At 39.0% G+C, this 21,766-nt stretch overlaps 1 protein-coding gene across 1 annotated transcript; it reads right to left on the reverse strand.

The window, feature by feature from the left end:
* Positions 1–9,278: 9,278 nt before the first annotated feature.
* On the reverse strand, positions 9,279–21,147 carry SLC25A24 (solute carrier family 25 (mitochondrial carrier; phosphate carrier), member 24; the record flags this gene model as incomplete). The annotated part of the gene is made up of 10 exons (XM_008938392.1): positions 9,279–9,703; positions 10,334–10,484; positions 11,608–11,775; positions 13,466–13,573; positions 14,670–14,822; positions 15,210–15,368; positions 17,961–18,072; positions 18,521–18,608; positions 19,124–19,250; positions 21,112–21,147. Coding segments are annotated over 10 exons (1,281 nt in total), but the record flags the coding sequence as incomplete, so codon positions are not given.
* Between the last annotated feature and the right edge of the window lie 619 nt (positions 21,148–21,766).

The following is a 21,766-nucleotide window of genomic DNA, read 5'->3' on the forward strand; positions in this document are numbered from 1 at the left end:
GCCGCGCAACTTCCGCGCAGCTCCGCCCGCGGGCGCCCTCCGCCGGCCCCTCCCGAGCCCCGTCCAACCTGTGCGGAAACGCAATGGGAGTATCTGTACCGCGGCGGGCAGCAACAGCTCTCCAGCCACCCGCGCTCTCCCAGGACACAGCACTTAGAGCGAGAGAAGACAAGTTTACGATTGAACTTTTTTAGTATTATTTATTTACTATTAAACTTCTTTACTGGGGCAGTTGGGCTAGATGACCTTTGGAGGTGCCTTCCAACCCTAACATTCTATGATACTATGAAGTTCAAATATACAAAGGCTAATTATTTAAAACACTGGTGTTTTGTCCTCCTCTTTTCCTTTAAAAGCAATATTTTTTTCTGTGTCTTAGTTTTTTTCTCTGGAGCAGGTCCAGAGAATGGCAACGAAGCTGGTGAGGGGTCTGGGGAATGTGGCTTGTGAGGGACAGCTGAGAGACCTGGGGTTGGTTGGCTTAGTCTGGAGAAGAGGAGGCTGAGGGGACACCTTTCTCTTCACAGCTGCCTGAAAGGAAGTTGGAGTGAGGTCAGGGTTGGTCTCTTCACCCAGGTTACTGGCAATAAGATGAGAGGCAATGGGCTTAAGGTGCACCACGGGAGGTTTAGTTTGGATGTTCAGAAGAATTTCTTACCTGAAAGCGTGGTGAAGCATGGGACCAGGCTGCCCAGGGAGGTAGTGGAGTCACCATATCTGGAGGTGCTCAAAAACCATGTGGACATGGTACTACAGGACATGGTTTAGTGGTCAGGGTGGTGGTGGGCTGATGGTTGGACTTGATAATCTCAGAGGTCTTTTCCTACCTTAGTGATTCTATGAAAATTCACCTCTGCATCTCAGTGGACTCTCAGTGTTCTCCAAGACAAAGAGATGTACACACTCCTAACTCACAATGTTAAAGATTGCTACAGAAGTGAGAAACACTGGTGCCAATTAAAAACAAACTAGGAGAAATGGCTAAAACCAATAATCAAGCAGGAAAACAAATTTCTTGTCAGAGACAAAACTATCTTTAGGCTAATATGAATTTATCCCAGCAGGCAACTTTGGCAATCAACTTCTGCTTTTCTGCTTCCATCAGGTTTCTCTTCACATTGTATTATTTATAACCATCAGCACTGAACTAACAGAAAACCTTTGCAGATAAAGTTTGTGCTGCTTTAACAATTGCTGCTGTATGCCGAGGTCTTAATTTCTAATCAGAATATTACTTGTTTCATCACAACCCCAGCCTACACACTGAACCATCACAGCACGCTAGCAGTCCCAGAAAGCTTAACACCCACCAGACAAGAAGGTGAAAGGACCAGAGATGCTGAGAAAAGACATGTGTAAGATCAGTAGCAGAACCGAAATGAAACTCTCCATCTGCTGGACTCTCCAATATACAGGATCACACTGTTTCCTATCAAAATGTCACTATGAAAATGATGAATGCCGTTAGATTACAGCCCAGCAAATGCCTCACAGCAAGGTATGGACACGGAGTACAAGCCTAGAGGAATAAATGAGAATACTGAATAAATCATCTTCTTTATCCCTTTTTTCTCTACAATACAGAAAGCACAGAAGACTGGAGAAGCAAACTAAAACCAGATACTCCTTAAGGGACTAGTGAGCTGTATTTGATGTCCGAGGCAAAATAACTTCAAGGGGATGGCAGTGTCATGACTGATTCAAAGTGCTCCTACTCCAGCTCCAATTCCCTGTGGAGAAATGCAACACCACACTAGTGTCTTTTTCTCTGCTGCACGGAAACCAATCTTCTGCCAAACACTGGCTGACTGGTAAAAGCAAAATTAAACATTCATGTGTCAGATGGATCAGAAGTGTGCACTGTCATTCATTAGTACAGACACTTTAATGAGCATGGATTATTATCAGTGGGCTCATTATTTCTGCCAACCCAGAAGCAGAAGACTTCGTGAGCAAGTCAAGGAGTTTTGGGAAACCCAGGAGTTTTCCACCCAGGTAGCACAAACCCTTCCTAACCCATAAAGAGTAACATCATCTCGTTCATTACAGAGGTAGATAACTGTGGTGATGGCCAAGTCAGGATTTTGTATCCTTCCTCATTACCATCAAAACTTATAACTATATCTCCTTCTTTCTTCCCTACCTTTGCAAAATCCATCCAGCTAGTGAGAAATAAGCTAAACTTGGAAAGGAATTCTAAAACCTAACTCTTCCCTACAGACTGCAGGCAACCTTTGAGCAGACAATAGAAAGCTTTCCATCTGAGATCCACCCAAAACTTGAATTGCCAGCTTTAGTATTTATAGGACAAAGGTGACGCTTCTTATACACATCTATTTTCAGAAGGATGGCTTCAGACATACTGCCAGGATTTAGGCACTAATCTGTACTGCCAAGATTACTGAGAAATCCTGCTTGCAAACAAAACTAAACCAGCCCTGCAGTAACCTGGCCTCTGCACATCTCCTTTTAGTCAATTATTGCCAGGCCCAAACTATCTGAATGCTTTCCTTAGCCTTTTTACACTGGAAGAAGTGTGACAGAGACAGACACACCACAGTAACCTGATGAAGCTATTTGGCCTGCTTTTATCAGAGGAGGTCATGGACCACAAGCTGAGAGTGTTGACTTGAAAAAATCTATGAAGCTATAAGCTATGTTAGCCTGGCAGGTGCCCAGCTAGAGCCGTGCAAATATAACTAAAAAAAGAAATAAAATAAAAAGAAATAAAAGAAATATCAACACAACGAATGGAACAGATGGAAGAGGCAGAGGCTGTTGTAGCCAAGTGGCAAGCCAGTTAAAGTTCAGGAATCTGAGTAAGCAAAATGGCCCCATGACCAGCCCACATCACACAAGGTACTGAAGCAAGGGGAGGGCTGCAGGGACATGCCATCACAGAGACCCTTTGCTAGTGGGAACAGCAATTCAGCAGTTCCCACAGCAAAGTGTTATTTAAATCCTGCTCGAGCATATGTCTGCTTTCCCAGGTAACTGAAGCAAGATACTGAAAAGAACAAAGACGTAATCCACGGATTGAAGATGGAAGTCAAGGTGCTAAGAACAAATGCATACAAAATTTTAAGTGTTCAGAGAAGGCTGGGCCTGTGCAAGCTGGCCAGCTGCCACTGATGGCACACACAAAACACTTCTTCCACGGAGTACCATGAACATACATGAACAACCTACCAAACTTCCAGATCTCCCAAGGGACCTGACAAAGCTCACTCTGATCTGGATTTGGCCTCCAGGACACAGTCTGTTCCAGGGGGAGGTGCAACTCATGATGATCATCACTAACTTGTCCAATATACTGATGAGGGTGTATTTGGTTCCACAGCAGGAAAGGCACAAACCTAATTCCTACAACAAAACAGAATAGTAGACTGGGTTGGGAGTGAAGGATAAGAAGCCTGGAGATGTGTCAAACACACTGGTCATAGGGTGAACAGAAAGGCATTTGTTAAGGAGTTCAAAGGTGGAAATGAATGGGGCAGTGCTGGAGCTAACTGGTCCATGCCCAGACTGGCTTGGAAGTGCACAGCAACTATGGCCACAAAACCCATCAGCAGCTCCATGGTGATGTAGTGGGAAAATCTGTAACATTTAGTGAGCAACCATGAGAAACATTCTGCCTGTGCTCAGTTAGATGATGTCTTAAATATAGGGAAAGGCAAACATGGCTCTCTTGGTGCAGACCTCGATACCAACATGATCAGGAAATACTCAAATACAGAATAGCATTTTTACTCCTCAAAAAGAATCAGCTAAGTTTCATATCAGCCATTTTTAGTAATATACCAGTAAGAACAGTTAAAGAACCTTTATCCCTCATGCTACCTTATCTTACTGAGAAAATTCAATCTAGTTCATAAAATCCTTTTATGAAAGCAAAAAGAAAATAACATTATGGAGACTGTCTTCTATTTCAAATGGGTTTCTATTAAAAGTAAAAATAGCCAATTGATACACAGTATAGATTCTTTCAATACCTTACCCGAAGCAGAGGTGATCCTTGATTTCTGTAAACCACATCCAAGTGTATTGCTCCTACACATTGTGTTTGGTCACAATCACTAAAAATATGGTTCAGATGGGTTTATCCTCTGCTGTAATAAACTGTTTTTCCATTGCTGTAAAGAGAACTCCAAGGAATGTATGGAAACGTTCAGTCTAGAAAAGCCGTTCCCTTTTACAAACCAGTATCACAAAATGACAGTAGATGGCACTGCTCGGATTCAATCCGCATCTGCACATTCCCTCCAAACACCGCCAGGGCAGAGGGGCTGTTCTAGCCGGCCAGGAAGAGACGGCTTCATGCACGACCCAGGCCAGTAACAAAACCTTGAAGCCTTTGCTTTTAGAGAGCTTCCATATCAGTGCAAGAGCTTCCATATCAGCAAGAGCTGAACTACAGGCCAAGTCTATTAGCAATAGGCTTTGTTCAAGACATCAGGAGCACACATTCAAAAGTTCATCTACTATATCCCCACCTTTCAACTTCGTGTTTTCGTCATTACCTACTTCAACAGAGCAGATACTAGACACATGAGCCTACAGGGCACAAGAACATTCTGGATTTTAGTCCAACTGACATGTCATTCAAGAGAACCCATTGGCCACTCCTCCCCAGCTTGCAGAGGAAAGGTTTGCAGGGACAGCAGTTGCACTGCTTCAAAGACTGTTCAATTACTAGGCCATTCTGGAAGCTGCTCCAGCTACTGCACAAAGATGTACAAACTTAGTGCAGAAAAGAGGAGGTTTATTCACTGTTGGGGCCCTCGCGGGTGCGTTTGCCTTGCAGCCTGTGTATAGGAAGACACCTTGATCTGTACATGCAGAATAGCCAAGGGCATGCTGACCTTGGCGTGAAAAACAAGACAGGAAAATAGAAGAGAAACAAGATCGTGAGTTCCATACCTATGGCGCAAGAACAAAGACTGTGAACATCTGGAGATACGACTGTTTGATTAGGAGGAAATGTAAAGGACAACAAAATTATTTTTATAACCACCTGTCAGATAAGTGCTTGCATAAATATAACGATGTTTTGACTAATAATATCCTTTGTAACAGACGAAGCCTGGTTTTGGCTGACTATAAAAAAAGCATAGCATTCTGAATAGACAGAAGCTGGAATAAACTGAAGCTGGAAAACTGGAATTGGATCTAGATCTGTCTTTATTTGCACTGAGTCTTGGTCACTGGAGTCCTTTCCTACGACCGGGCAGCAACAATTCACATGTATCTATATGCATATATGTATGTATGGTTTTGGTTTTTTAATACACGAATACAGCAAGCACATAGTAACCTCCTTTGTTGATCCTTCAGCAAAACAAACTCCAAGTCTAAGAGCTTGGGTACACAATACTCACACATTCATTTAGTAATTTTTACCCTCAATAGCACCCATATTGACAAAAAAGTAACTTTTCTACACATTTTTCAGACACCAGGAGGGCTTAGAAGCTAGGCATAATTCACACAGAAAGACTGCCAATATTGCAAAAATCACTCTTTGTTTTGAATATCCAGTTCTCAGCAATTAACGTTCGCCACAACACGCAGTTTGGATCAGTATCTTGTTTTAATGTAAGCCTTAAAAGCCATCCCCAAGATCACTCAGACATCAGAAGGGGAAGCATTTAACTTACTGATGACATTACTTCACATCCTCTTCATGCCCCAGTTTCTTCAACTAAAGAAGCCATAGCAAGTTGTGTGGCAATATTTTTCATATAATTTACAGGCACCACCTCTGCATACCTTTTTAAAAACATAATAAACACGCAGCAGAAGATCAGATATAGAGGAATGTTGAAGATTTTTCTGACTATAGAATTTAGCAAGTTTCAGACAAAACTTTTCAAGATAATGGACAAAAGCAGTCAGCAACCAACAAATACAACACTACTTACCTTAAGAACTCAGAATGTATCATGGAAACATGATATTTCAACAGATTATAAATATATCAGTGGAATACACTAAAAGCTAAAGGAAGAAGCTTGAAGGAACAGTTGAGATGTTTGCTTAGCATACTACTTCCTTTGGCCAACACACACCAAACTTCAAACTGATAACAAAAACATTTTTCTGAGGGAGAGAAATATGCTGTCCTAAAGAGACAGTCCATGAGTCTTTGCTGTCTAACACAAGTTGCACATAGGTGCAAGCAGTTAGAAAGAATGGTACGACATGTATTGCAGATCTGACCCGTTTGAAAAGCAAAACATCATATGTGCTGCCCATGTAACAATGCCCACACATCAAAAAAGCGTCTTATCAGGACCAGACTTTGATAACAGACTGCAGAATTCAGTTTCCCAACAAGCTAACTTGAAAGCTTAAATACCTGTGCTACGTTTTGTAGCAGTTTAAATTCTCTTTTGGAGGGTATAAAGTGGGCGGTGGCATCTAACTCAGACATGCTCCAGAGCACAATTTACTAATTAATCACCACAAGAGAGATCATTCACAGCCCAGTCTTCCCAATTGCAAAGAAGTTCCTGTTAAAAGCATCCCTGCCTTGAGCAGAACTCTATGTCAGACAGTTCATTTAGTCAGGAATCACCCACCGACCATCTGCCTCTTCTGTTACAAAAGGAAACACTTAAATCTTATAAGAATTGTATTTGCAAGAATCATAGGCACGAAACGCCTCCCTGATTTGTTTGCGACTATCTTTAACAGTGGTAGGATTGGTGTGAAAAACTGCTAAGGAGTTGTCAAAGCTGGCTACTGAGAATGTTTTTAGTAGGACAGCCATGTTACACATGCAGAATAAATTAGGCCAATTATCTTGAAAAGATTTTATATTGATCCTCCGACTAACAAGTAAGATCAACATCAAAGCAAGTTAAACATTAAGAATACAAGCAAGTACGTTTGCCCTGATTATTAAGAGCCCTGTCACGCAGCCACACACATCGTGGTGTGCTACTGTTCAATGAACATGCAAAACCGTTAAACATGATGTGATCTTCCATTAAGCCATGAGGTAGCTAGAGTTTTAAACAGAACAACAATCAATTAATCTCAAACTAGCTTTCAAATATCAATGTAATAGCAAAGTGTAGGCTAATCTCAGACTTATTTTTAGATAAGAGACCTTCATTTTTGATATTGATTACTATGCATCCAGTGCAAAAAAGCTAGTGTTGTCTGTCTATCAGGCTATGAAAAAACATCAGTACACTCCAGCCAGATAAAGAAACAAACATTTATTAGAAACTGGTAGTTTTATAGAGCTAAAAAGGTAAACACATATTAAGAAACAAAGAATACACAATTTAATACAGTCATCATCAAGGCACATGATGAAAAATTAAATTTAAAAGACCTCATTTTTTCAGCATTTGAAAATATCATTACCATAATTTTCAATACTTTTAATGGCACTTGCACACAATAAAGAAAATGGAAGAAGTCTGGAAGACTGACACTGCTAAAGCCATCTTCACATCACACGCACACACACAATACATTGCTCATTGGTCACAGCCTAACAAAATTATTTGGGAACCGATCTCACAAATCTCACAAAGATACAAGAATATTGGCAAACCCAAGAAACACTCAGATCACAAAGGCATTGTACGTATTTGTACAGAATTTGGACATGATTTGGACAGAATGACTTTTTGTTTTTTAAAAAGGTGCAAAGTCCAAGGTTTCCCTGATAGGAAGGCCAAAAGACACAGCTAAAGCTGCCATTTTCTGAAATCTGACAAAACAGCATTTTATAATACAACTTTTATGGAGTTGTTATATATCAGTTTATGGAGAATAAACACCTGCCATGGAAGCATTGAACACAGATTTATATCTGATTGCTTTTGGGAAGCACAGCCCAAATAGTAGGTGGAACAAGGGAGGTTCAGGCAAGTATTCATGTTTGCTTGCTTTTGTTTATTTGTTTGTTTTGTTTTTAAAAAAAAAGGTAAAAAAAGAGACCCTTAATGACCTTACAGGAACAAAGTTCTTCATTCAGTAATCCAATTTCAGGAAGTGGTTTGAGAACAGTTGCTTTTAGAAGGTCAAGAGAAGTCTAATCTCGAATTTACAAAGATTAAGACACCACACACTGCAGAAAGCAGAAAAAGCGTAACAAGTGAGTTCAACAATAATTGGTACTCTATTTTTGTGTTCAGGCCTGAAGGCAACTGAGATGTGGCACTCTCACCCTCTCCTTCCCCACTCCCCAACTCCCAAAAAAAAGGAGGTCACTTGGAAAGTACCTGTACGTCTATGGGAACATGTAATTCCTTGTACTGAGGAAGTGCTGCTGGGTTTTTTTGAGGAGCAGCTGTTTCTCAAGCTCTAACAAGTTCTGTGTGTGTGCTTCCCTTGCTTCTTTAACACCAATGTGATGGGCACCTGAGATCAGCAGTCCCATTTGGTCACTTGGACAAAATGCTTCAGTATTTTGCTATCTGAATTTCACACACACAATTGGCATGCACAGGAGACTGCGAGTGAAAGAGGATTTCTCTTGCATGACAAACCTGTAAAACCTTTACATAATGCAATCCTCTATCGGCTGAAAGCACATACTGGACTGTAGCCCTCTGAGGAAGGGAAAGAATGGGCAGTTCCAAGTGAGAAGTGTTTCTGTGCCTAAGGCAGGTATGATGTGCTCCTCTACTGGCTGTATTACAATCACCGTCAGCTTAATACTGACGTTTTTAAATAGTGATTTGCACTTGTGTGGAATGGATCTAGTAACCAAGCCTTTTCTGTAGCTTTTTCTCACCCTATAAAAAATGCAGCTGTAACCCAAAGCTCGTCGTGGTTAGTGGTGCCAACATTTATAAGTGCAATGAAAAGCAAGTTATGAATATCACTGACTATATTACAAAAATACCATGTAAAACCCATTTGAGGTATTCTAATACCAAGGAACGGCAGTTTCTCAGGCTCTTATTCTTGAAACAAGAAAAAAAAAATGGTTAGCCTGAAGATAAAGGTGACGGGCTACGTTTTAATGTGTTACTCCATCCTGACCTGTGTCTAAGACTATTTCTTAACATTAAGTTTTCAAAAATAACAAGATTAAGTGCTTACTTCTAGGCGTGCAAAATGTTGCCTGTGAATTGCTTGGGTATAGGCAGCATAATAAAACAAAAAGTCACTTTCATATATTCAGTATCAAGGCAGTATAAACTTTTCCTACCTTTGGTTTGATCCAAGCCAAAAATACACAATTAGAGAAGACAAATACAAAAAAAAGCCAATGAGAAAAATATGCACGATTTCCTGAAAGTACAAGTTCTTGATTTAAAGATAGTTTCTTGATTTTTCTTTCAACTCAGTGACATTTTAAAGTGCAATATAGGTATTTGTTTAGAAATGGTGATCTAGAATTTAAGAAAGTTTCTTCCCACTTCAGGGCAAAAATAGAAGCTGCAGCATCTCTCCACAAAGATCTGTCTCCAAATGCGAGAGCAGATTACTCAAGAAATTATTTTTGTTCTGGCATTCCCAGCAACATTAAAATCATCTCACATTTTTCCTTCATATCATGCTATTCCCAAATTCTGCTTCATTTTTTCATATACAACATAGCTTATGCTGACAGCTGGAAGCACTTTCATAAAATTAGGGGCTATGCCCCTATAAAGTCCTCGGATTCCCTCTGTTGCAATAATTCTTTGAAAGAGACCGACCATGTTTAGCTGTGGAGCTCCTTCTACTGAGGCTAGAACAAAAAGATAATGTGTTAGCCAGTTCTAGTTATATTAAAATTCTTATGCAAGTATTAAACATATGGGTGGTGAACCTACTATCACTTCTAGGACCACTGATTCAGACATGATCCTCAGAGAGGGATCTATTTAATCCCAGACATTCCAGATATCTGTGTGTCTAAATCCCACTCAAAAGCATTATCCACCTACATTCCTTTAGAAATCTAGGCTCCTATCCTCAAGTCTGTGCACACACCTATCAAGCAAAAAATCCCAGCTGTGAAACTGTCTTTATGAACTGTCCTCCAGAGAAAAACATTGCACCATTCTGTGAAAGTAGAGAAGTCCTTTTTATGTTACCTCTAAAGGATCCCAAAGTGTTACAGGAGCTCCACGTCTGGTGCTCCTGTATGGAATGTGCCTCTCAGAGCACACAGAGCACTAGTGTCTGAAATATTACATTTGAATTCTTGATGAGGAACAGTGTTGGAGGCAATAAGCCCCTGTTTTCCAAAGCTGTTTTTTGTTTGGTTGGTTGTTTTTTTGTTTGTTTTTTACTCCCATGCCTCTGCTACAATTATCCCAAATGATACAATTTTGATGTGACTACAGAGAAGCATTTGCAGTATATCAGGACTCACCTTGAGCCTGCATGCGTGTTCTGATAAGAGCAAGAGGGTAACTGGCCAGCTGCCCACACGTGCTGGAAGCAGTCCCACATCCCAGCAGTACAAAAACACCTGGGTTGGCAGAGCTTGATGCATAGTGTTCTAGCCATGTACTCTTTAAGAGCTGCCAAGGTATAAAATTAAGTAGTAAGACAAGAGATCTGCATTCAAGAAAGCAAACAAATACATCTTTACTCATAACAACTCTTATGGGCTCAATAATGCAGAGCCCCAAACTCACTACACCAGTCCTACACAGTTAAAGCACCCAGGTAAACATCTTAACACAGGGGTAAGGACTTTAAGCAGACTATAGTGGTTAGTGACTAGAAGACAAATCCTTAAAAGATCCAGCAGCAGGAACAGTGCCCATGTTGTAGACCTGTTAATACTTTTAGAGGAGGAGGAAAGAAACAAAACTCAGCACCCTGCAGGGTGCAACAAAAGCTTGCACAGCCATGCATGTCACCCACTGCAGAAATAAGGATAGAAACAGTAGAGAATTTCTATACTGCTTTGAAAATGTTTGCTCAAGCAATTCTGGGGACTACTACTGCAATGTCACAAAAAGATTTGTCTAGATGAGAAAAAAAAACAACCTGTGCATCTGAGTTACCTAATGTACTTTGAAGCAACACCTGGCACCTAAGGTAGATAGATAAAAACATTTTAATTGTTGCTTAAGGGTATAAGAGGTGCCAGTTCCTCTTGAAAGAAGAGAGTGGTGTTTCAAACTCCTCACAGCAACCACGTCAGCCACAAAGAATTCTGGTGACATGCACAGACACACAAGGGATTCAGGTTACTATAATCCAATTACAAATCAGAGAAAAAGGCCAAAAAGTGTGTATCAAGTACGATAAATGCAGGATAAGCAACATAATATGAATATCATATTAAGTTTTTAAGGCACATATTTACTGTAGAAGAGGTATGTTCCACTTCAATAGGGTTAAGTAAGCAAGTATGTTGTATTGCCAGTAGAATTCTGCTTAAGGAGTAGATTTCTTGGCACTGTTGCATACAAGGGCCCATCAGCACAGGCCCACCTCCAGGAGGGGCAAACAAAGAAACACTTTCAAGTCTAGTAAGATTAGTGCAAATTCTCATTGGTCTATTTGAAAATGAAGGCAACTGTAATGCTGCACGCATATGGCAAATCCAATGACACAGGTATTCTCAGTAGGATTTACCCTTTTCATAAATTAACTAATGAAAGCCACATGCATGCAGTGATCTAAACTCACCTCATAAACAGCAAGGTCAATGCCAGCGTAAGGAATTATACCCAGAATATTAGGAATATAGCCTTTGTAGAATGCCTTTACACCTTCTCTTTTTAAGATCTTCTTAGCACAGTCAAACATGCCAGAATATTGCCCTGTTTTACCCACAGCCAGTCTGGTCTTTAAAACCTAAAAGGAAGAAAAAATAGCAGCCTTCTTTACATAGCTATTTATTTTAGAAACACAGGAAAAAACAGCATCTCTCTGCTTATTAAATCCACCGTAACTGCTTTGCATTTTGGGACATCACATCTCCTTTGTGATGACTACTGTTAAGGCTTAGTTACCAGTAGGCTTCAGGTTTTATCACCAGTGCAGAGTAGCACACGTACTACCATACGCTAGCATATGTATTGTTAGCCTTTTTAAATTGCAGTCTAGCTTTCTTTTCTTGGTTAAAACAGGCAGATCTTTGATAAGCTTGAAGGCAGCACTGTGGGCAATATTTAATAGAAGCATTAGCTAAAAAACAAGTGAGAGCATTAGCATGGTAGCAGCTCACACTTCTGATCTGGGAATGGCAAAGCATAATATGAAAATAAGCTTTCACAAAGCATGGCATTTTGGGAGCTAGTTAAGGAAGGGATATAAAGATTGTGTCTCTTTACTGAAACCCAGCATCTGATTAATAATGCAAGTAAGTTGATACAAGATCTTAGGACAAAGAAGTTAATAACAGTATCCAAAAGAAACCATAGAGGGAATTTCCTGAGCAAGAATCTGGCCTCCTTTGAAGCATCATAAGACCACAGCTTCCTTGGGACTTTCCTTGCGACTTTCCTTGCGACTAGAGAAATCCATTGCTTTTCTCTTTTACCTAGACACACCCTGAAAAACCCTTCTAGGACAGTATTATATCTTTGGTAGGAAGATCAGAGCATCTTACTGTACAGCTGTCTCCATTTCTCAGTGTGATCTAGATGAACTACGTAACGTTTCATTTATTCTGTAACTTAACCCATCTCTGTACTCGGGCTAGCTGTGATTCAGCAGCTCTAACAGCAAGGATGCTCTTTAAAGAGAGACCATTACCACTGTCAGCAATGAAAACAGCTGGATTCTATTCCTACTGACAGCCTTCCCTAGTAAAAAGGTATTTAAGTTACATTTTCCACTACTTCCAAATCCTGATGTTGGTAGTGGTTTAATCCCAGACCAAACATACATTCCAGTTATTTGCATAACAAAACCAACTTTCTGGGGAACCAGCGGTGAAGCAAGTACATCCTACCTTCCATTTAAAAAAAATCAGAATGTGAACTAGCTACCCTACAGCAGTAATGCTAGTTAAACTGCAGGATGTGTAGTACCACACACAAGGATGCCCTACAGAGGAACAGGCATTTAATCCTCCCAGCCTCACCTGTAGCCTCTGTATTCTCCCTCCACACTGATCTCCTAATCAGGTTCAGCCCCCATTCATAAGGCAATAGAACCTCCTAAATTCTGCTACAAACAAGGTTCTTGCTTACATGGAGTAGGAAAAAGATTTTCGCCCAATTTAGAAAATATTTGAATATGTACTTAATTTTAAATGCATTCTTCTATTTTTTCCCCTGAACTAGGTTTTATTTAAGCATTGCTTTAGACAATATCATGCAGACAAATATATAGAAAAATTACAAGTATCAGTTAGCACATAGCACATTCTAAAATGCATAGTATTGAAATTCTGAAAGAAAGCCCCAAATAAAAATAAATTAGGATGTAAAAACAGAGAAGAATTCTTAGAATACTTGAAAGAGCAAAATGGATTTTACTTTGGCAATGAACCACATCTGGCAGTGTCTCCAGAGGAAGCAGAGTCTCTGTTACATACCTCCATGGGATAAATCGAAGTTTGTGCTGTTGCTCCAGCCAAAGAACCAGATACAAATCTTTCAATAGTTCCTAACTTTCCATCATCCTTGGTGAGTATCTTCTTATACTGTAGAGTTAAAGCACATGAAATAAACATCACATGCCTCTCAGGAGAGGCAAGACTTACTATGAGAGGCAGGAGTACAGTACAAAATGTCTTCTCAAGCTTTGATTACATTTTCATGTATTCAAAGTTACAGTTACTAACAAATTCAGCACTATACTCACTGCAATTTTGTGGACAAAGATTCTTAAAACAACAAAAAATATTCCAGCAAAAATCCTTTACACTAAATACATCAGTCACCCAGAGTACTGTCAGGTATTCTACAAACAGCCAATACAAAGGCACCAGCACCACAGCCTCCAGATAAAGAGAAATCCAACTCCCATGCAGATCCAATTCTCCAATCAAGGAATGAAAGATCAGCTAGTATGTTCAGAGACACTTTGAGAGCCACACTCACTGTTTCATCCAAGAACGTACATCAGTTTAACCTATGGCATCAAAACCTGCCGTGCAGTTTTGCCATGTCCTCGTTTACTTGGTCATTTGTTGATTTATTTCATAGCTGTGCAGAGATGCCCAGTATGTTCATTCAGTCTTACCTGAGGCACTAGCAAGCCCCAGAGAGGTAGAATAAAGATCATTTAACTACATCAGAACAGGAGTTCATTTTCCAAAGGAGGATTAGGCCTTAACATGATGCTTAAAGCTGATTCAGAGGTAAATATAACTCTGAAATCCTGGATGAGGACATCTTACATAGCACCATGATATTTAACTTAAAAAGAATACTGTATAAGTTCAGTTAGCATAACATGCTTAAATTTTTTGTTGTTGTCACTCTGAAGCAGTAAGCTACATATTATTAATGCAGTACTCATACAAGGCTGTGCAGGCCAGAGGACAGTTTAAAATCTATTGCAGATTTAGTTTATTTACACCACTTATAATAAAACATTAAAATCTGTCTAATATGAAGCCTTCTATTAACAGAATAAATACACGATTTAAAAAATGAAAGTGACTGTAAATTACTGTGTCAAAATCTCCAACCGTGGTAAGAACTTCTATATAGTACAACAGTACAAATAATGAACAATGAGAGTTACACAATATTTCATTCACCTTTATTTTAATTCCTGATGTATCATCCTACCTGTTCATAAGCCCAGAACTTAATAGCTGTTTCAGGAGCTATTTTCACAACATTTACACCATTCCCCCTCCAAAGGGATCGGACACCACCTTCTTTCAACATTTGCTTAAAACCACTGGCTATGTTCATTTTGTTTGATTTTGAGCCATGAACCTAAAATAAAATCCAAAGTCACAGTAAAGAAGACTGCTCTGATTAGATCATAAAACTCATCAGCTAAGTATCAAATTGCTTAAATATATCAACTAGCAAAACCACATCCACTACTGAAAAAAAATCTTTTAGTGGCACAAGGAGTACAATATTTTGTTTACATCTGTGCCAATATGACTATGGAAAGGGTAATTCTTACCAAGACAATTTTTTTGGTCTGTAAAAAAAAAAAAAAACTTTTTACAAAGACAAAATACAGAAGTTGTCCAAACATAATTAGGCCTCTAGAATTTAGGTATTGTACTTGGCCACCAGTTTTCTTTAACAACCCTCTAAAAACTGCAGTTATACACTGGAAACTAAAAAGTTCTTGAGCATTGCACCTACCTGCATCATCACTTTAAGGCGATCTAATGGTGCTGTACCTGTTCGAGAGACAGCACCAGCCACTCCTCCTGCCAGCAGCTGCTTCCACCACTGTCCAGTCTTTTTCTCTTCCTCTGTGAACTCATCTGGAACAGTCAGACTATCTCCTATATCCAGCACCTATCAGAATCCAAAGCAAAGATGTGCAAACAACCCTTTCATTCCATCATCTCAGTTTTGTCAACAGTTTTAATTCCAAATCAACCTGCCACCTGAGAACAGGTAAATAAAATACTCATTACAAATAAAAAAAAAAAATTTTCTACTATACACTCTAATTAAACTTGCTCTAGATTTCTATTGCTATTCAATGAACAACAGCTTCTAACGACTTCTAAATAGACAGTAAGCAATAACACCACAGACCCACCATTTCATAGACTGTGCCATCATCATTGAAAATGATGACAAACTTCTGGCCCAGGCATGGCCCAAAGCAGGACATTCTGTCATGACCAGCAGCGCTCCACAGGCAGCACTGGAGCTCCAACGCTCCTCTGCGGCGGCTAACCTCTCGCCGGACAGCCTCCTGGGATTAGGCTGCTAAGCTCCTAAGGATGCTAACAAAAGATTTCTCCCCCAGGGTAATTTATTCACACATATGGGAGACTTCCCCTTCACCCACCAACGTTTTGAAGTAGCATTTTTACGGTCAATGTATTGAAATAGTCTGTTTCTCCTAATGCTGTGTAACACCTCACAAAATGACATGTCTGATTAATATTTTTATATATTTTCTTATTGGTTACATTGAAAGACTCATTAATGGCTTTCTGCAGCTATAAAAGTTTTAAATTTTATTCAGAGGTGCATTACCAATCAATTTGATCAGCTTTACTGATAAAGCTGTTCAAAACATGAAGCTATGGAATCTAACTCATCACTTAAGCATAGCCTCTGCTATTCATGTAATTAATAACTATGCTATGAGAAAAAATACACTGTAGATAATGCAAAGCCACTATTATGCATAAATTAAACTTATAAAGAAGCAATAATGTTTTAAATAACTGATAAGTACTGGCCATAAACTTTTTTAACTACTGTTGATTTTAATTTTAGACACAAAGTCCCTAATTTAGGCTGCTATCTGTTAAGTAGATAAATTACTGTCTTGGCCATTTAGAACACAACAGCTACAGGACGCAGATCATAGATATAGCCACTGGACAAACAGGATAAGCACCAACTATTATGGATACTGGACACAGAACAGATTAATTAGAAAATCCTTTCATCTTTCTGACATTTTTAGTTTCTGAGTAAGGTGTCATCAGTTGTTCAACTACATGGAATCGTCAAAAGATCAATTAGAACTCTCAAAATGTAAATTCAATGTTATTAGAGATATTATGCCTATCTACCAGGGTTTAAATCTTGTGTCTACTAAGCCCTAAGCACGACTAAGAAAGAAAAGCTAATTTTGAGGGCCTTTATAACAGAAAGGCTACAGCTACCAACTCATAATAATTCCATGCCAATGCAGCTATCTGTTTGCAAGAGCCTCACAGCAATTAAAATTTTACAATAAAAAACAGAATTGGAAGAGTTGTGAGATCTTACATGCCTGGCTGGCAGTGACATCTGCTCTTATCTGAACCACCAGCTGTGTTGCTGTATAGCTGGATTTTGCTTGCTGTGATAACTGAGTCATCAGCTGACTGCAACACTAGAGGACCACAAGAGACTTCTGAAACTGCTTCTTGGAGGTAACTAATGACATTCTATAATTCAAAACCCCCAAACACAGATCTTATGTTTAATAATAGTAATACGAAGCATTTTATTAAAGCATGGGGATTTTTTTTCTACCAAGTAAGCTGGGACCAGGGCTATTTGATCTCAGAGCAATGTTTCAAGTGTTTTCTTCGGCAAACAGGGAGCTGACTCCCTTTTGGCAAGCGTTTCTGAATTGAGGTTGAACACTTACAGATCTCAAACTGTTTTTTATTAATAAAATGCTGACCGATCCCTGAAGATACAAATGGTCTCACTGTATTCAGAGAAATCTGTCTTTACTTAACTTTGTGGATTACTCCAATAATCAACAGGAAAGATATTTAACAAACAGGATTGATATTGGTTCACTTACCGTATTATTTGTTCTTAAAAGTCAGTCACTGTGGTAGCAAGAGCTCCACTCAACAGTAAATTTAAAAATTTATCTGCAAGTGGATAGCCTTTTGCTGTATATTACATAATTCTTAAATGAAATGCTACAGCACAATAGAGTGTAAGAAAAAGTGCACAGAAAATCATCTCTAATGGCACCAGTGATTTTATGATGTTACTGTATCAATGTAAATACTGAACTAATTTCAACATAAGAAACAGTTAAAATATTTCAGTTATTTGCTTCAATACTTCAAAAGCATCAAACCCAAGAATGTACTGTAATGTGAAAAAAAAATTTAATATTGTGGTTATTATCTTTGTGTGGATTATCTCCAAAGGAAGAAAATTATTCTTTCCTAAGAATTAGTGATAACTACTGGCAGAGTTTAGATGAAGTTTTTCATTCAGAAGAAACTCAAATAACACTATCCTGCCTGTAAATTGAAGAGCACGAAGTAAAAAGGCAAATTAAACAATCTTAAAGACAGGTATGCTTGAAATAAAACAGCTGAGAAGCTGTCATACTCAATATTGCAAATTAACCCAGCAGAGATCAACTTAAGAGCTTCACTAAGTTAAAAGAGAAGTTGAACTTACAGTGGAGTGTTTCCAATACCGAATTATTTCCTCAATGTCTGTAGCTGGGTTAAACATAAAATGATCTCTCCACTCATTCCAGTCTACTGTCATGGTTCCATCAGCATCAATACTGAAAATAAATGGAACAAAACCATGTCAGGAAATAGTAGCAAGGATGGGGTTTTTGTTCTGTTTTTTTGCCTTTTTCTCTGCCTATATTTTTTTAAATATTGGCCATCAGACCAGTGACAACTGACTGTCAATGCCATACTAGACTCCAAGGTTGAATCTGCCATGGCCTTGAAATACTACAGTTTTCTTAACAATGTGTATCTGCCATTTAAAAACGTAACGCAGCACTTCATTCTATCCACAACATTTACAGGGAAATGAGATAAGGTTCTCCTCCCAGAATCAGATGCCCAAGAACAGAAGATAAGTGAGAACTCCTATAAAGGCCCCACTGAAAGTACCAACATCTTTCAAAGTTATAATCACATTTACCCTGTTCTCTGAATTACAAAAATATTAACACCACAAAGGAGCTTAAAATACTTTAAGAAATAATAACTCCTGACCTTTGCAGGATCTTTTCTGCCTGTTTTTCTGAAATGCTTATACCTAGTATCTTGAGGGACTGGACAACTTCTGATGCTTCAATTTTTCCTTGAAACATTAAAAGAAAGACGATACATATTTAAAACACGGAGCTTAATGCACTTAGCATCTTGGAGCTCATTAAGTTCCACTGTAACACCTATATAATAAGAAAGATAAATTAAAATCATTTTAAATATAGATGATGTATTTTGATTGTCTACTACAAGGACTGAGTGAAGATAAGTACATTAAAATCATGCAACCAAATGAGATGTAAACATTCAGTGAGTTAAAAACTCTTATCTTTAACAGGTACTTAGAAACTTCCTTATAGTTTCTCCATCTGGGGAACAAAGAGTCCCAGATAAACAGACCTGGAAGATAATAAGAAGAAACAAGACTACAATAATTTATTACTTCAATCTATAGTGAACAATAATTATGATCCTATCAAGGAAAAGAAGTGGAGTTCCACATTTGCAACTTTTTGTCGCTAGCCAAGACAAAATATAAATGGAGGTAAGTTTAACACACTGTTTCTTCAAACAACATTTGAACAAACAAAATAAATCAAGGCATACCATCATTATTTTTGTCCAGGCTTTTAAATGCCAGTTTCATCTTTTTCTCATGATCTTTGAGATACTGCATAAATTCTTCAAAATCTAGCTGTCCATCCTGGTTAATATCTCCAGCTTTAAAAATTTTCTGTTGAGAGAAAATTCAATATTTGACTTTTTGAAATTACAGCAAGTCACAAAGGAGCAGCAGCATGGCACAGCCCCCGTGTTAAGACGCATCATATTTGGTCACTTAGGGAGTCAAAGCAGAAAAACAGCTAACCATACACTTCAGACCTATTATTTGTATGTAGAATTTAATATACAGACATTATTTTCATAAAAAGAGAAAACACGCAGCAGCAAAGACAGGTTTAAGAAAGCATTTAATATTGATATAACTTTCCTATTCAAAGATTTTAATGTTTCTTACCAGCGCTGGCAAGTTACACCTAGAAGTATCAACTTTTGGAGGACGCAGAGATGGGGGAAAGGACAGAATCCATAAAAGAGAACAACTTTAAGGCTGTGGTTTTCCTTGTTACACACAAAATTTGTCAATATGTCAATAAAATTACGCAAATATAGTCTTAATTAATAATCCACTGGATTAATGAGGGTAAATAAGATAAAAACACAAACAGCAGTTAACTATTTAACTGCTGATCAAAAAAGGTATGAAATCCTTGCCTGACTCGTCCTTCCACCCCGCAGGGTTTGGGAAGGCAAGGCTTTGCATCTCAAGCTGACGCCACGACAAAAATTAAAAAAAAATAAACTTGTAACCAGCACAGTTATCTGCCATTTTTGATGCGTTTCCTAGTGACAGGTCTGCAGATAATAAACACCTACATGCAGAACTATGAGTTCATTGGATCATTAAGGTTGGAAAAGACCTCTAAGATCATCAAGCCCAACTGACTGCATGGTGTACAATTGCCAGTGCTGCAGGAAAGCAACCTGAAACAAAGCATAGACATACTGTTCTCCATCAACAAAGGGCCAGAAAACTTCATCATCTTGGTGTGGAAAAGCATACTTTATTAAAAAAGGGAATTGGCTGCAGCCCCCCCACAAGCATCAGCCTGTATCTACTGAGGCCTGTCTTCAAAGGTAAAGCCCCAAGATGAGCAAAGCCCAAGCTCTGGAGGATTTAGCCTGGACTTTTTGCCACAGAAAGGGCTGCCCCACACAGGGAGGGTTGTGAGGAGAGGCAGGAACCCGAGCTCACTGCCACCACCGCTGCCCACCTCCTCTGGCACCACGTGCAGGGAGTGGGCAGGGAAATCCACCCCAACCCCTGCCCGGGGAAACTGTGCCTCATCTCTTCATTTGGGCTCCAGTCCCTCTGCTTGCCCTCAACGTGTGAAATCCTACAGGGGTAGCAGTCCATACAAGACAAGACAGGACACAATCCAGCAGCTCTCTCTCTTAATTAATTTGCAGCAAGTCTCAGAGCACTTCAGGACTCACACAAAGCATATTCCCAAAATTCTTTCATATCCCTTCTATTTTGCAGACTGCCTTGTGCAATTGTAGTTTTTGAATAAAGTAACTCCTAGTAAGATTTGCATTGCTGTTCTAATCTGCAAAATCCGGTTTTAATCATTTTGTATACTCCAATATAATTAGTGGAAGTCCTCAGAAGACCAAAGTCCAACAAGTTCTACCCTACCAAACATAAAGGAAGTTGGAAACTCTGATGTATTTGTTGCAGGTGTCTGAAAAAAACTGAAGACACTTGAATACATTTATGTTGCTCCCTCTATCCTTCCTAACCCTCTGCTAAAAGGAATTTAATGTTAAATATCAAAAAAAACTTTCATAAGTTTGTCACAGGCTTCTCAGTGGAAATGAGGAAGACAATGTGGTACTCCACAGTGAAGTAAGAAGCAAATAATTTACTCCCCATAATAGAGCAAGTTATGCACAGTAAAATCAACTCAAGTTACCACGTACTCAGGTAAGTGTTTGGCAACAGCCTAGAAAAAGCAGTGTTCTTAGTATACTTTTAAGTCCAGCTTGACTGTAATTTCTGTTAATAACTGTCAAAAAAATATACTCATCAGTTTACTTCCACACCCTTGCCAATATGGTTGGAGCTGTTCAGAACTTCCCATTATGAAAAAAACAGTTTATCTTCATTGAAATTTGTGGATGTATTCCTGACCATGACCTTCTAACAAGAAATTAAGAAAGGCTAATAGATTAATAACCAAAACCCAACCAACCAAATAAAAAAACAAACTAAAAACCACCACTAAGAAGGGGCAAGTTATGTGGCAGTCATACACACACTGAGTGAATTCTAATCAGCACAAATTTTTACTAGTCCCTACTGCCATCTGAACTACACAAACAAAAATATATAACAAGTCAAGTGTTCTCCAGCCCACAGATATGGAAAAAAACCTTAAATTCTCATTACAAAACCTCCACTTTTGAGGATGATGAGAGCCAAAGAAAACGGAAATTCCTAGGAGGTTTAGAGAGCTGGCAATTAGCATGTGTGAAGGGGGGGCACCTTTCATTTCATCTGCCAAATGAGTGGATTTTATATTGCAACAACTAGAAAAGAAAAAGCACCAACACACTTTCCATTGCCTACTTTTGTTTTTACAGTTATTCTCCAGACCTCATGTAGGTCTCAGCCACTCTCAGGGC

This window comes from Merops nubicus, unplaced genomic scaffold (genome assembly GCF_000691845.1).
Source record: "Merops nubicus isolate BGI_N331 unplaced genomic scaffold, ASM69184v1 scaffold19924, whole genome shotgun sequence".
Taxonomy (NCBI): domain Eukaryota; kingdom Metazoa; phylum Chordata; class Aves; order Coraciiformes; family Meropidae; genus Merops; species Merops nubicus.